At 52.8% G+C, this 14,468-nt stretch overlaps 1 protein-coding gene across 4 annotated transcripts; it reads right to left on the reverse strand.

The window, feature by feature from the left end:
• Positions 1–212: 212 nt before the first annotated feature.
• On the reverse strand, positions 213–12,490 carry HYOU1 (hypoxia up-regulated 1). Of its 4 annotated transcripts, none has more exons than XM_004427233.3 (26): positions 12,406–12,490; positions 11,334–11,437; positions 10,998–11,091; positions 10,477–10,555; positions 10,164–10,318; positions 9,958–10,034; positions 9,469–9,650; positions 8,793–8,908; positions 7,478–7,670; positions 7,147–7,281; positions 6,903–6,985; positions 6,647–6,779; positions 6,283–6,470; positions 5,906–6,044; positions 5,300–5,360; positions 5,060–5,145; positions 4,481–4,666; positions 4,181–4,353; positions 3,959–4,046; positions 3,721–3,843; positions 3,419–3,552; positions 3,196–3,280; positions 2,305–2,545; positions 2,163–2,210; positions 1,832–1,882; positions 213–1,704 (listed from the first exon to the last, which is right to left on the reverse strand). In XM_004427233.3, exons 2-26 carry the CDS (start codon positions 11,428–11,430, stop codon positions 1,643–1,645), a joined length of 3,009 nt encoding a protein of 1,002 aa, XP_004427290.1. In that variant the 5' UTR covers positions 11,431–11,437; positions 12,406–12,490; the 3' UTR covers positions 213–1,642. The 4 variants fall into 4 exon arrangements, with proteins under 4 accessions (XP_004427290.1, XP_087289928.1, XP_014640548.1 ...); XM_087433802.1 differs by lacking the exon at positions 12,406–12,490 and adding an exon at positions 12,273–12,392 and having other exon boundaries at positions 4,181–4,350; XM_014785062.2 differs by lacking the exon at positions 12,406–12,490 and adding an exon at positions 12,273–12,392.
• Between the last annotated feature and the right edge of the window lie 1,978 nt (positions 12,491–14,468).

Genomic DNA, 14,468 nt, shown 5'->3' on the forward strand with positions numbered 1-14,468 from the left:
CGTGTCCCACATACAGCAACTAGAAGGATGTGCAACTATGACATACAGCTATCTACTGGGGCTCTGGGGAAAAAAAATGAGGATTGGCAATAGACGTTAGCTCAGAGCCGGTCTTCCTCAGCAAAAAGAGGAGGATTAGCATGGATGTTAGCTCAGGGCTGATCTTCCTCACAAAAAAAACAAAAAAAACAAAAAAAACTCAGCACAAAAACTGTAGAAAAGAATATTTTATTGAAACAGTTTCTCAATTAACAATGGAGCAAAGTACAATTTGACTCAAACCTGTCCAACCAGACTCAACTGCTATAGCAAAAGAATTCAAACATACAGGAGTGGGTGGGACCCTTTAGCCTCATTTCTGCCAATGTGGCAAAAAAAAAAAAAAAAAAAAAAAGAGGAAAAAAAGAAAAAGACACAACCAGGCTCCCCCTTGTCCTGGGGGCTGGGCGCTAGCCCCGGCCCCTGCTACAGACGGAATACTGGAGGACAGGCTCCCCAGCATTAGCATTGTGGGTAAAAGGACCCATCCTAGCAGAGCAATGCACGAAAGGAAGGCCAGCACGTACCCTCTTCCTTCACCCACAAGGCCTGCCTTGAAGAGAGCGAGGTGGCATTTTTACATTCACACCATGGTCTCTCCTTCTCCCAGGGTCTTGGGATAGGGGCTCACAGTAGAAAGCACATTTTGGTCAGCCCAGGGGGCCAGGGGGCAAGGGAAAGGCTCTGTCTGGGAGGGCAGAACAGCAGGAGAAGGGGGCAGGCAGGCAAAGGGACATGGGGTACCAGCCTTCAGGGAAGACCAGATTTTGACAGTGCTTGCAGGATGCTGGCATCCCACGCCAGCCACTCCACACAGCTTTCCTGGGCCCAAGAGTCCAGAGGTGGGAGCTACAGGGTTTTCACACGTCTCACTCCCTGGAGAGGTGGATGGATTCCCTTCTGCACTTTCTCCTTGCCTACTCTGGCCACCAGGGGTTGTACATGCGGGTGGGAATCGATCTAGATTTATTTCAGCTGGTCCAGATGGACGGGCTTTGGGCAAGAGGCAGAGAACTGCCCACCTTGCAACAGGAAGCCAAGGAAATCCATGGGAAGGAGTCAGAGGGGGATGGGGGTTTTTAGGAAAAGAGAAGACCTTGGAGAAGGAAAGAGCACAGATAGGCACTCAGAAACCAAACCTGGTAACCAAGGCTCTATAGACACTGGCCCCTGTGTGACATTGATTTCTCGGTGGAAAAGGAAAGGAGGGAAGGATGATCAGAGAAGACTGGAGACTCTAATATGCCAAGACATCCTTCCCACCATCAGGTCTGTCAACTACTGACAGCCATTCTCTCACCTACCCACAGGCAAAGAATTAAGACACAATAGTGATTTTTCCCAAATTAGGGCCTGGATGAGTAGGGAACCAGGGGTGGGATTCGGTAACAGAACAATTTCAGTTTTAACCACAGAACTACTCCAGAAGGAACTGGTGAACTGTCCCTTCCTTCCACTTCTCCACACCTCCAATCACAGGTGAGAGAAAAGGAACTTAAGCCTCTGAGGGCAGGACCAACCCCTCCCCCCAACCCTTGATGTTTAATAAATAGAAGTGGTAGGAGAAAGGGGTGGGGACAAATGGGGAACTGGGAGGCAGGGGTTATAGTTCATCATTCTTCAAAGTTTGCTTCTGTCCTGTCGGCTGCTCCTTTTGTTCAGATTCTGTTGGGAGTTGGGGAGAGCAAAAGAATGGCAGCAGGTGAAATAGAGGTGACTGGCCCCAGTTCTGTGCAGATATTCCCCCGAGACCCTACTGGGCTTCCCGGCACGCCCCCAGCTCCACCCTCACCTGCTCCAGGACCTCCTAGCTCCAGAGGTTCAGCATCTGCCGGTTCAGATCCTGCTTTTGGGAAGGAACAGGTTAGAGTCTGCAGAAAGGAGGAAGGGACTAACGGTGGGGTTGGCAAACTTTTTCTGTAAAGAGCCAGACAGTAAATATTTTAGGAGTTGTGGGCCACACTCAATCCCTTTGCATAGTCTCTCTCTTTTTTTTTAATAACCTTCTAAAAACGTAAAGGCCATTCACAGCTCCTGGGCCGTCCAGAAACAGGCTGTGCCTGCCAGTTGCCAACCCCTGGGATAAGTGATGTCCATATTCCCAATCAGTTTCCCCAACTCACGAGTCTCTTTCTCAGGTTCTGAAATGGGCTTCGCATCTTCAGTCTGGCCTGGAGTGAAATCAGGAGTAAAATGTAGTCCCAGGAGGGAAAGGAGGCCTTCTTCCTGCCCAATAGCCCCTGGAACCAGGCCTCTTGCTCTCACCTGGTGGAGGGATGACCTTCTCCTCCTGGTCACTGGCACTGGCATTGAGGGGATGCTCTGCCCGGGTCCCATTCTTGTCCTTGGGCCGGGGCCGGGGCTTGGCAAACTTGGCCTTATTGAGCAAATACTGCACCTCACGGTCCAGGGCCATCATCTTGGCCTCGATGTCTTTTGAGAGCAACACGGGCTTCTCTGTGGCAGGAAGCTTGGCCTGCTCAGCCACAGTTGCATTCTTCCAGGCCTGCGGGTGAGGCCAGGACAGGATCAGAGCCAGCCACAGGGAGAGCAGACGTCTCTGTCCCAGATGAAATACACCCCCAACCAGCCTCAGGCTCTTCCCTCAGATCTCAAATCATGCTGCCACCCCTGGCCGGCATTCCCACAGGGGTAAGCAGACTGCTCAGACTGGCATTCAAGACCCTCCACAAGGGAGTCCCAAACTACACATTTCTGCCTTACATCCTATTACTCTGGACTAACTACAGCTGAACCTCTCGATTATTCCCTTCCTATCTCTTCACTTGTGAGCTCTGGTTCAGCAAGTCTCCACACATCCAAAACACTTTCTGCTTCACCTGACAAGTCATTCTCACCTATCCAAACCCTGGCCACATTCTGAGTCCAGCTCAAGTTCCAGCTCCTCAAAGCAGCCTTCTCTAACCTCACAGGGGTGGGCTCTATTGTGCCTCCAGTCTGACAACTCATGGCTATGACCCTTCTTTGGGACTAATCACACATGGCCTCAAATGCAGACATCTTCTACCTTCCCAGTTAGCTGCTAAGCCAGGAGGCAGAGGCTGCTGAGTCTCCGTTTCTCTGCATCCCCCACGCTGTCTAGGATGGCACACCTCACCAGGTAAGTATCCAGTTAAGTATTTACAGACGGATTACCCAGGTCTCATTGATGACTTTCTCTAACGTTGTCATTTCCACCTCAGTGAAGATCTGGTCCATCTCAGGGATGAGACGGGCCCCCCTGGAAGCCAGAGAGAAGACAATCAGCCCAAGAAGAAGAGGGTCCTGGGTGTGGGTATGGGGCATTGGAAGCTGTTGGGCACAAGAGTCAGTGCTTGACAGGACTGAACAAGGAAGAAAGGGCAAAGGGGCTGCTTACTTGAGGAACATGCTGGAATGGTTGAGGAGATTATCGAGGGCAGACAGACGTTCGGGCCACTTCTTGCGCTCTTCCACCCGAAAAAATAACCCCTGGCACAGCTTCCTCAGCTCAGTCAGCTTCTCCTTCAACATCTGGAGGTGAGGGTGGGAGTGGGCAGAGAGGTTGAAGGGGTGACAGGACTGGAACCAGCCCCATATCCTTCTTTAGGGCCTCACATCCCCACTCTTCTCACTTTCTCTGACCCTTGGAGAGGAAGGAGCAATCCCATCCCACCCGCCATGTTCCCGGAGGCCCCTCACCACTGTGGTGGCCCCAAAGCCCTCATCCTCCAGCCAGGTGGAAGCAGCGTTGAGTTTCCCAGAGATGTCCTCACGTTGTTCCTCGGTGGACACCTCCTGGTACTCAGGTTGGTACAGCTTGTCCTAGAGAGGGGCACACAAGTGCAAGCATGCAGTGAGCCCCTGAGGGCAAGGCTCGCAGAGCCAGACCCTCCCCAGACACAGGTGCCAGGGCAGGTGTGCCTCCCAGCCTACCAACCTGGGTCTCGAAGATGAAAGCTTCCAAGCTGTTGGCGGCTTTCTCCCGTTCCTGCTTCTCTAGGTCTCGGAGTGTCAAGTCCTGAAGTCTGTAGGACAAAGGAGAGGCAGGCATGAGGGAGATGGCATGTTGAACTCAGCCCCTGGGTCAGACAGCTCTCCCTCCCAGGGGCGCCATTCCACACCTGCCCACACTCTGCACACACACGCAGTCTTTACTCACTTCTGTGCCGAGTGAGCCAGCTTGTCCTCAGGCAGGTCAGGCAGGTCCAGAACAACCAGCTCCACCCCAATCTCCTCTACCATCCTCTGCTTGCGGGCAGGCTTCTGCTTCTTTTCTTCCTCTGGGGCTGGAGGAACACCCTCAGACCCTGCCTTTCCCTTCTCACTTGGCTTCTGGGGGAAAGAGATGAGGATGTCAGGAAAAGCATGGGCCCTTCTATTCTCCACAGGCAGGGCTCTTGCGGGTAAGAAACAAGGCAGGCATCTGTTCCCTTAGCCTCTGACTCTGCCTGCAGCTCACCTGGGCCGCAGACTTTTCCCCATTTTCTTTTTCCGCAGCCTTTTCTCCCTCAGGGGCTGCATCCCCCTTAGGCTCAGGGGGTGGGGGCTGAGAGGTATCCTCCATTGGGGCCTCAGCTTCCTCCTTGAGTTCTGCTTGCTCTCCAGGCTCATCCTTGCTCCCCTCAGCAGGGCTTTCCTCTTCCTCCTGGGAACAATCACAGACACACCCACAGATAACAGTCACCAGCAGAGCCTCTGGATCAGGACCGGCCCAGCAACGCCAGAGCTCCCAGGCCCTGCTTTGAAGGGGCTCACTGCTCACGACACAGATGGGTAGACAGATGATAACTGTATGGAAATGGGCAGGGGACTGTTTGGACTGCAGCAGTCTAGTCAGACAGGACATGAGGAGAATGGGCCTTGGAGCTCGAGCACAGGGACAGCTCCGAGTCCAGAGGAGGGTATGGTTGGGCTGAGAGGAAGGGGAAGTCTGTTAAACCCTAGGCAGCTGGAATGCCCACCCAACTCCCTGCCTCTGCTGCCACGACCTGGCCCCACACACCATCTCCATGCTCCCCCGGCTCCCTCCTGGCCTTACCTGGACAGTGTCAGTACCATTCTCTTTAGTATCTGGTGTATCTTTAGTACCACCTCCAAACAGGCTGGAGATGGTGTTGCCAAGTTCTAGAAGGAAGAAAGTCAAGGACTCAAAGGGGACCACAGCAGTGAGTACATCTCCTAACCCAAGGGCAAGGCCTGCCCACCTCCCCAAAATGCATACAAGTATATTCTCTCTCTCACACATATGCACATGCACACATGTGCATGCTCATCTTACTGGTCAGAGTAGATTCCTCTTCAGGGCTGTCCTCCACCAGAGTTTCAAACACAGACTCCACCTGAAAACAGGGACTCAAGATGAAGAAACGCACATACTAACCCACCTCTTCTCCAGGAACATCCTGCCACAGTGGGTGTCTGCTTATGCACATCCACATGACTTCCAGCTGTGCTGGGCTATTCCCTCACCTGTCTTCTTCTAACGGCTCTTGGATCAAGTCACCTCCAGCCCCTTTGATTATGAGCCCTTTAGGACAGGATCATAGCTCCTTTTTTCCCCCACAGGCCCACACTTCTCCACTCAACAACAGAACGGAGCATAATTTCCCATAGTATGTTGTAATAAATATTACTCCCCAGAACTGTTCTTCAAAAATGGGTTCCTCAACCATTCTACAGATCCTGAAATTTACAATGTCTGCAAGCATTTACAGGCTCTGAGAAGGCCGATACCAGATCTCTGGTCAGCTTCATCTAGAGCCAAGATTTACCAACTCCAAAACCCTTTTCATTTATCCTGTTCTAATACCATGTGGAACCACTCTGCAAAAGTCTGGTGGGGCTGGGCCCTTGCCCTGTCCACAAGGTCTCCGTCTGCTCTCACCCTGTCTAGGCTGAGCACACCACTCTCATCCAGGTTGAAGTGAGCCTTGATGCCCTTGGACTCGTGGTCGGGATACTTCTTGAAGCTCTCACCCACACCTTTTAGCTTCACTGTGGTCAGATTCTGAGAGCCAAACACCCTGGTTGGGGAGGAGAGAGCAGTTCAGGGGAACCCACCCAGCCTGCCTCCAGCCCTAGATGACACAGCCTCCTGGCATGGGATATTGGGGCCCTCCCTGAGGACACACTCAGGAGGATGGGCACCCTCCAGAGAAGATGCTCACCCCAACCCTAACCCTACAGCCTGCTTCCCTGTGTCAGCCCTGCAGGCCCCAAATCCTCCCTTCCTAGAACTTCCATCCTGCCCCACCCCCTCACCGAAGATCCTCTGGCCCCAGGAAGCCCAGGTCACCATAGTTGATGTGGAAGTTGAAATCATGGCTGTAGCGGTTAAAGGTGATGACTTTGCGTTGAGGGTAAGGCCCCATCCGGGAGAAGAGAACACGCTTATTGTGCTTCAGACTGCGAACCCCCGACTCCTCTTCCACCTCCCTTGTGAACTCCACCTACACAGCAGGCAGAGAGAAGACACACTGCAGAACCAGAGCAGGTTCTGGGGTAAGGGTGGGTGGAGAATGTCAAATGGCAGAAAAACAAAAGGGCAGGCTAAAGCAGACAGGAGGGGAGATCACACCTGGAGAGGTAACGTGAGCCTGTCACCTGATCAGACAGGCTTACTCACCAGGATGGGGTAGATCACCGCATCTCGGACTACAAACGGCTTCACCTTGAAGGCTTTGCTGAGCGCAGCTGCTTGGTACACAGCCCCCATCGCGGCTGCTTCATCTGCATTGATGTTCTTCCCTAGCTCCTCCCTGTGAAAGGCCTAAGCTTTAGCACCATCTATCCTGGAGCACCCAGCCTGGCCTCCCTCCCCTCAGCCCTCCAGCTGCCTAGCCCTGGAGCCTCGGCCGCGATGCCCCAGTCCCTACACTCACTTGCCCACAGCCTTCAGCAGCACCTCCTGAACTTTGGGGACACGAGTGGCCCCACCCACCAGGATCACCTGCTCAATCTCATCCTGCAGAGGGAGAAAGAATGTGAGATGGGACACTAGGCAGTTAACCCTCCTCCTCAGCACTGCCTCTTCCCTTAAGGTTCCTGCTCCCACCTCCCCACCATCTAATCACTTTCTATCCCACTTGTCTCCTACCCCATGCCCACCTCCGACTACCCCCTCACCAAATTCATTTCAGCACTCTGGAGGGCCTGCTGCACAGGCCCAGGCACCCGCTCAAATAAGTCTGCACACAACTCTTCAAACTCCACTCGAGTCACTTTTGCCTTGAAGTCCACATCGTCCACCAGGCCCTCGATCTGGGGGAGGAAGGGGAGTGTCAGAGAGTTCTCATTCAGGTCCTGCTCTCAGGGTGGGTACGACTTTGAGGGGATGACAGGAGGCACGGGAAGAAAGGAAGGGCCACACCAGGCACAAGTAGCCTAGCTCAGGATGGTGAGGTACTCCATCCGCTGGGTGGGGAATATTTGCCCTCAACCAGCCGTGTGTGGGCACCTGTGCCATGTGGTCAGCGTTGGCACTCAGCACGGTTTTGAGTCGATTAGCCTCACGCAGAAGCTTGGCCATGGCCCGGGGGTTCTCCCGCACGTCCTTTGCCTTCTGGCCCTTGCGTTGCTCATTGAAAAGCCTGGCCAGGTGCTCACGCAGCCGGAGCTCCATCTCCAGACCTCCCAGGGTGCGGTCAAACCTGTGCAGGAACGGGAACAGGGAAAAGTATGAGGAACACACGGGGTCCCTTCATCTACACAGGAACCTGACTCTCATCCCACAAGGCTGACACCTCACAGTGACAGTTCATCTACCCACATTCAACTGTATTTACTGGGCATCAACCATGTATTTCTTTCTGTGATGCAACTGAAAGAGGCAAAAAAAAAGATAGGGTCCCCGCTGTCAAGGAGTTTACAATCTAGCAATCAAATAATAATATAAATGTGAAATTTTAACTACCACATGTGTTACAAAGGAGAGGCAGACGATGCTATTAGAACACAAACGTGGGAAATTTCAGCTATTTAGAGATGTCAGGGAAAGTTCTCTGAAGAAGCGATGCTTAAGCTGAAACCTGAAGGATGATCTGGAATTAACTAGGTGAAGGGGAGAGGAAAGAACATTCTAGACATAGGGAACAGTATGTGCAAAGACCCTGAGGTGGGAAAGAGCACGGGGAGTAAGTTCCAAAGGAGGGCAAGTATGGCTGGAGCTCAGAGAGCAAGAGGCTTGGGATTTGAGACAAGCGGAGGAGTCAGGGCTCAACTGACACAGCCTCATAGGCCAAGGTAAAGGTTCAGAGCTGATGAAGGGTTTTTAAGACATGGGTTACAATCAGGTTGGCAAAGAATCCCCTGGCAGCAAGTTGGAGAAAGAACTGCAGGGAAGCCACACTAGAAGCAGATCTTCTCTGGAATTCTGCAGGTAACAGGTGATGGTGGCTTGAACTAGGGTGGAAGTGGTAGAGATGAATGGAAAAGGACAGGTTCAGGAAATAAGACAATGTCAGTGACAAGTTATTTAAGTAAACTGGAAATGACAAGAGAGCAAAAAAAAAGACTGACATCCCACATATGGCCCACAGCCTCGTGAATTTCCTTAGCAGAAGTTCAGGAAGTTCCCTGACTTCCACCTTCCTAAGCTGTCCTCCCTCCTCTCCATCTTCCCCTCTTTCTTTGGGAAAGGTACCCCAGAACAACTGATGCTTTAACCAGGAGAGCACCCCTGCAGGAAGCAGGGAAGTGAGGCTGTTGTCCCTCCAAGAAATCTCCGACCTGGAAGTGTCTGTGCAGCAGCCCTCCTCACAGCACCCACTTACCCCACTCCCCGGATCTGTAGCTGTGGCTGCATCCCTGCCTCCTTCGTCTTCACCGTCTGGTAGGTCACGATGGTGCAAACAGTGCTGCCTGAGCCCATGTCATAGAACATGATATTCTGTAGAGACATCAAGGCAAGTGTCGCGGGAACCTTATTCAACTCCAGGGTGCCTGCCTGCCTCCAAGGGGCTGCACCAACTCTCAACCTAAAGCTGAACAGCTCCAACACGGGCTGAGGAAAACCGTTGCTGCATTTTGCCCAGGGCCAGCCATGCAAACAACATGCAAAATGAGCCAAGTGGCCTCCATCCTCAGAACATGCCACCCTGCAAGTCTGGTCAGAAGTTCCTCCCTGAGAAGGTCAAATACCGTATGATTTCCTTCATTAAGTAGTAGATAATAACAACAATAAACAAACACATAGGGACAGAGATTGGATTGGTGGTTACCAGAGGGGAAGGGGGGAGGGAGGAGGGTGAAAGGGATAATTGGGTACATGTGTGTGGTGATGGGTTGTAATTAGTATTTTGGTGGTGAACATGATGTAATCTATGCAGAAATAGAAGTACAATGATGTACACCTGAAATTTTTACAATGTTATAAACCAATGTTACTGCAATAAACAAAAAATTAAAAAAAAAAAAAAAAAAAAAAAAAGAAGTTCCTCCCTGGCTCACCTGGGCAGTGCTGTTGATATCTTTCCGGCGGAAGACACCGTAGCTGAGGGCGGTGGCAGTGTTGTCATTGATGAGCTGCAACACTTTGAGGCCGGCCATGCGAGCGGCCTGCAACACGGCCCGGCGCTCTGCCTGATTGAAAAAGGCTGGCACGGTGATCACTGCATCCTTGATGGGCTGCTCTACAGGAGACAACAGAATAGGGTTCCCACCAGCTCCGTACCTTAGACAAGGGTTTCCCAGTCTTAGTACTACTGACATCGTGGGCCAGATAATTCTAAAACAGAATTAAATGTGGGTTGTCCTGTGCATTGTAGGATGTTTGGCAGCACCCCCGGCCTCTACCCACTAGATGCTAGTAGCTGCTCCCCAGTTGTGACAACCAAAAATGTCTTCACACATTGCCAAATGTTCCCTGGGAGGCAAAACTGCCCCCATTTGAGATCTTAGGGAACCTGGCCCCCACAGGCCCCCACCCTGGCCGCTCACCTGCAAAATCTTCAGCCAGGGAACGAGAGTAATTGAGAACCATGCCCAGTACCTCCTCAGGTGAGAATTGCAGCTGCCTGTGGGGAGACAGGTAGTTAGAGGCCATGTCTGGAAAGCCAGGCATTAAGGCAAAGACAATCATGAGCGCATGCCAATCAGGAGCCCATCAGGCCTGCTGAGGCCACCTTCCCCAGCAGAGCACTCACGGGCTGATTTTGAAGTGCACAGTCTGCCTCTGTGGGTCGAAGCCTAGCTCGTGCTCCGGGAAACGGGCTCTGTAAAGGGCCACATGGGGGTTACCCTCCTGCTTCCCCAGGAGGTGCTGAAAGTAACGCAGTGTAGCCTTCGGATTCTTGATAGCCTGAGAGGAGGTAAAGAAGGATCAGAGTATTAGGCTTCCCAAGCTCCATCACCTACCTCTTCCATCAGAGACTGATAAGGGAATAGACTCTGGGGTCTGTTATCTCCTCTCCTCTCCTCTGCCCACCGCTTTTGAGAAGAGGTGGGTTGCTAGCTCACCATGCTTGCGGCACTGTCTCCAAAGAATCTTTCATTTTCTTTCAGGGTCACAATCACCGGGGTTTTCCTCCGGGATTCCCTGAGGAAAAGAGACATTGGGCGGGGCCAGTTCCGTGGCGTAGTGGTTAAGTTCCCGTGCTCCACCACTCCGCGGCCCGGGCTTCGTGGGTTTGGATCCCCGGTGCGTGGACCGATGCATCGCTTATCAAGCCATGCTGTGGCGGCGTCCCGTATAAAGTAGAGGAAGATGGGCACGGATGTTAGCCCAGGGCCGGTCTTCCTCAGCAAAAAGAGGAGGATTGGCAACGGATGTTAGCTCAGGGCTAATCTTCCTCACACACACAAAAAAGAGACATTGGGCCCAATTGCCTACAGCAGGGTGTGGATCCAGGAGCCTCAACATCCCCCATGCAATAAGTCACCCAGACACCAAAGTCTAGTGTGGGTACTATGAAGAACACACACCAGTTTGGAGCTTAGACTCCCTCTTTCCCCATCCCTGACACCAGGGCCGCCCTCACTTATTCAAGACAATTTCCATGGGCACTCCAGGTTTGACGATGGCCACCTTCATAGACTCGCTGCCCAGGTCCACAGACATCACTGCCAACGTGTCTGAAGGGGAAACAAATTTGTCAATAAGCCCCACTTCCCCCACCTTCCTGAGGCCCCTCTCATCAAAGCACACCACTTTCCATGGAGAAGGTAAGATAGCAAAAAACAAAGAAAAAGGCCTGGGTCCAGCAACTCAAGAGTCCAGAGGCTTCCAACCAAGAGCCTCATTCCCCCTTCCCACCACGTGTCATTCATCATTCATTCATTTATTCTTCTTTTGATCCCTCTGCTGGGGTACATACCACTCAGTGCCAAGAAGTCTGCCAGGAGCACAGCCATCAACGCCCAACAGGCTAGCCTCCTTGGCCTCTGCCTCTGCCTCCTGACCATGGCTGCCATTGTGTCCCTGGGGGAGGAGAAAAACAACACTTGTAACTGGATGCCCTGAGTGAAGGAGACAGAACCTCATCCAGAACAGAGAAGCTTTAAGATTCATACCTACTCCCTTCTCACCCAGAGTAGAGGCAGTCTACATCCCCTCCCCTCTCTCCTGATGAAGACCAACCACTGTAATCATCCCCAGAAGTGCCCACACATAGGCCTAGGTGAAAAAGCCTGAGTGAGTCCTGGGCTCCATCCTCCACATCCCTAAACAGGGAAGGAAACAGGACAGGAGACAGAGGACCAGAGCCTCCCATCAGCTGCATAGGCAGTAACTGGGGCACCCTAGCACTGTCCCTGCTGTCAGACACCTGGGGTGTGGCCAGGGATCCCTGCCCAGGGCTCACACCTGGAGCTCCCCCACTGGTGGGGAAAGCCAAGCTAGGCCTGGCCAGGAACTGAGAGATGATGACGTTGGGAGAGGCTGAGATGGAAGGAGGGCCTGAATCCTCCTCGGCACCCCTTCGGGTTGTCCCGCCCGCCTCCCTTCCCCATTCCACCCCCCAACCCCGCTGCCTACACAGACGCTGCGCCTGGAACGGTAGGGTCTCTCGCCGGGCGGGTACCGAGGACCCCAAGTTCACCTAAGCTTCACCTGAGAAAGGCGACGGCTCCCACTCCCGGAAACGTGTACCGGCCCACCCCTCAGGCGTGGGGGCTCCCCGGGGGCTGAGCTGCGGGGCCAAGACCACCGGCGTCCGCGGGGCCCTCGCTCCCGCTACCGACCCGCCCCCAGAGCCAGCACGTTGCCTCCTCTAGGAGGGGTGGCCGGCCCTCGTCGCCATCCCCACCCCCGCTACCTCTTGCCTCCGCTCCTGTGGCCCCAGCTCGGGGACAAACGCGGCGGCAGACGTCCCCACGAGGCCAACAGCGCGCCCCCCAGCCCGCGCCCTTCACAACTCCCCTCGGTTTGCTGTTACATTAGCCACCAACCTCTTGGCGGCGTCTCGCACATCAGCCGGCCCCGGACGCGGCGTGCGCTCATTGGAGCCTGCGCCGCTCCGGCCTGCGCCGCGCGCCCGGCCCCGCCCCCGCCGCTCCGGCGCGCGCGCCCATTGGGCCACGTCCTAGGCCCGCCCCTCCTCCGTCTCCTGCTGCTGCCGGGGAGGCGGCGGAGGGGCCAGGCAGCCAGTTGGGAGAGAACCGCCCACGCCGACCCGGCGTTGGGCCACGTCACGGGGCCGGGCGCCCTCCCGGGTGCGCTCGGGGAGCTTTTCCGGCCTCGGCGCTGGATGTCTCTGTCTGGCGGGGTCGGGAGCTAGTCGGCGCACGGACAGTCCCGCATTCTGCTCTCTTCCAGTCACTTGGGGAGCCCCGGCCGGCCGAGGAGTGGGCATGACCGGCATCCCTTCCGCAGCCACGCGGAAGAGGCGCTCGCTTGCTGGTTGGTATGGAACTGCTCTAGGTGGGCAGGTAAATCAGAATGGCTGCGCTGCAGGCTTAGTCCATCCCCATCCCCTTTGTTTCCCCGAGGAAACCAAAGCCACCAAAAGAGACGTTTGCTGATGGGTCAGAGATAACACTTGAATTAGTGGTAGGATTTGGCTTGGACTCCTCACTCTAAGCCCCATTTGTATGAGAAAGAATATTCCAATCTGCGAAACGCTACACACAAAAGACGCTTAATTTGTGAGACTTTAATAGATCGAGCATATATTTACCGCCTCATGTTTTTTGTTCTGTTAAAACTTGTACATGTTCCCTTCTTTCCTGCTTCTGTCAGAATTGAAGCACCTGGCGCTCTTCACCCCCTCCCCTGTACTTTACAGCCCCCTAGAAATGTGCACAGTCCTTGGAGAGCACGCTTTTCTTTCTTTTTCCCAGTTTTATTGAGATGAGCACGTGTGTGTGTGTGTGTGTGTGTAAGGAGGATCAGCCCTGAGCTAACATCTGATGCCAATCCTGGTCTTTTTTGCTGAGGAAGATTGGCCCTGGGCTAACATCTGTGCCCATCTTCCTCTACTTTATATGGGACGCCGCCACAGCATGGCTTGACAAGCCGTGCGTTCGTGGGTGCCCAGGATCTGAACCTGCAGGCCGTGGAAGCGGAGCAGGCGCACTTAACTGCTGCGCTACCAGGCCAGCCCCTGAGCACTTTTTCTTAAAGATGGAAATCAACTCTTTCCTCTCTCTCTCCGGGAATTGACGCCTGGCCTCCCTTCACCGCAGGCTACCTTGAAGGCCCTGACTAACTGCCAGGGCTTGGTTAAGGAACTCTTATCTGTTCCTTTCCCTACGTTTTTCGTGATGCTTAGGGAGAGAGAGTAGTCTGGTGTCTATGCTTAGAAGATAAACCTACTGGCAGTACCAGGGAGAGGTCTATTTTTTTCCCTTTAAGAATAGTTCACAACAACAAACACATAGATACAGAGATTAGATTGGTGGTTACTAGAGGGGAAGGGGGCAGAGGGGAGGGTGGAAGGAGTAAAAGGGCACTGGTGTATGGTGATGGATGGTAATTAGTCTTTGGATGATGAACATGATATGATGTAGTCTACACAGAAATTGATACATAATGATGTATACCTAAAAAAAAGAATAGTTCAGTCTTCAGATAGAGAAATTAGTAGAAATAAAGAGAAATTCTTTTAAAATTTTAATACAGTTTAATCAAATAATACACAAATGTAATCTTGAAAAAAATTGAGACAATCTAGATGAAGCTAAATGCCTTTGATACTGTCTGCAACCTCACTCTCTCTTCTGGAGGCTCTGGAGATATCTGCTGTTACCAGTGTGGTGTGTAACCTTCCAGGCCTCTTCCTCTGCATTTACATACATATATGTCTCTTGAAACATGTAGTTTTTGTCTTTTTTAATAATAAAATGTTATACAATTAGATTGTTTGCAACTGGCTCTTTTTTTGTTTTTTTAGGCGACTAATAAATCATGGAGCGCTTTCCATATCAGTGTGTAAAGATTCACATTATTGTTGTTTACTGCTGTAGAACATTCCATAGCATGGGGTTGTTTAGCCGTAATGATGGACATATAA

Source organism: Ceratotherium simum, chromosome 7 (assembly GCF_057802395.1).
Source record: "Ceratotherium simum simum isolate JZ-2026a chromosome 7, ASM5780239v1, whole genome shotgun sequence".
Lineage (NCBI taxonomy): Eukaryota > Metazoa > Chordata > Mammalia > Perissodactyla > Rhinocerotidae > Ceratotherium > Ceratotherium simum.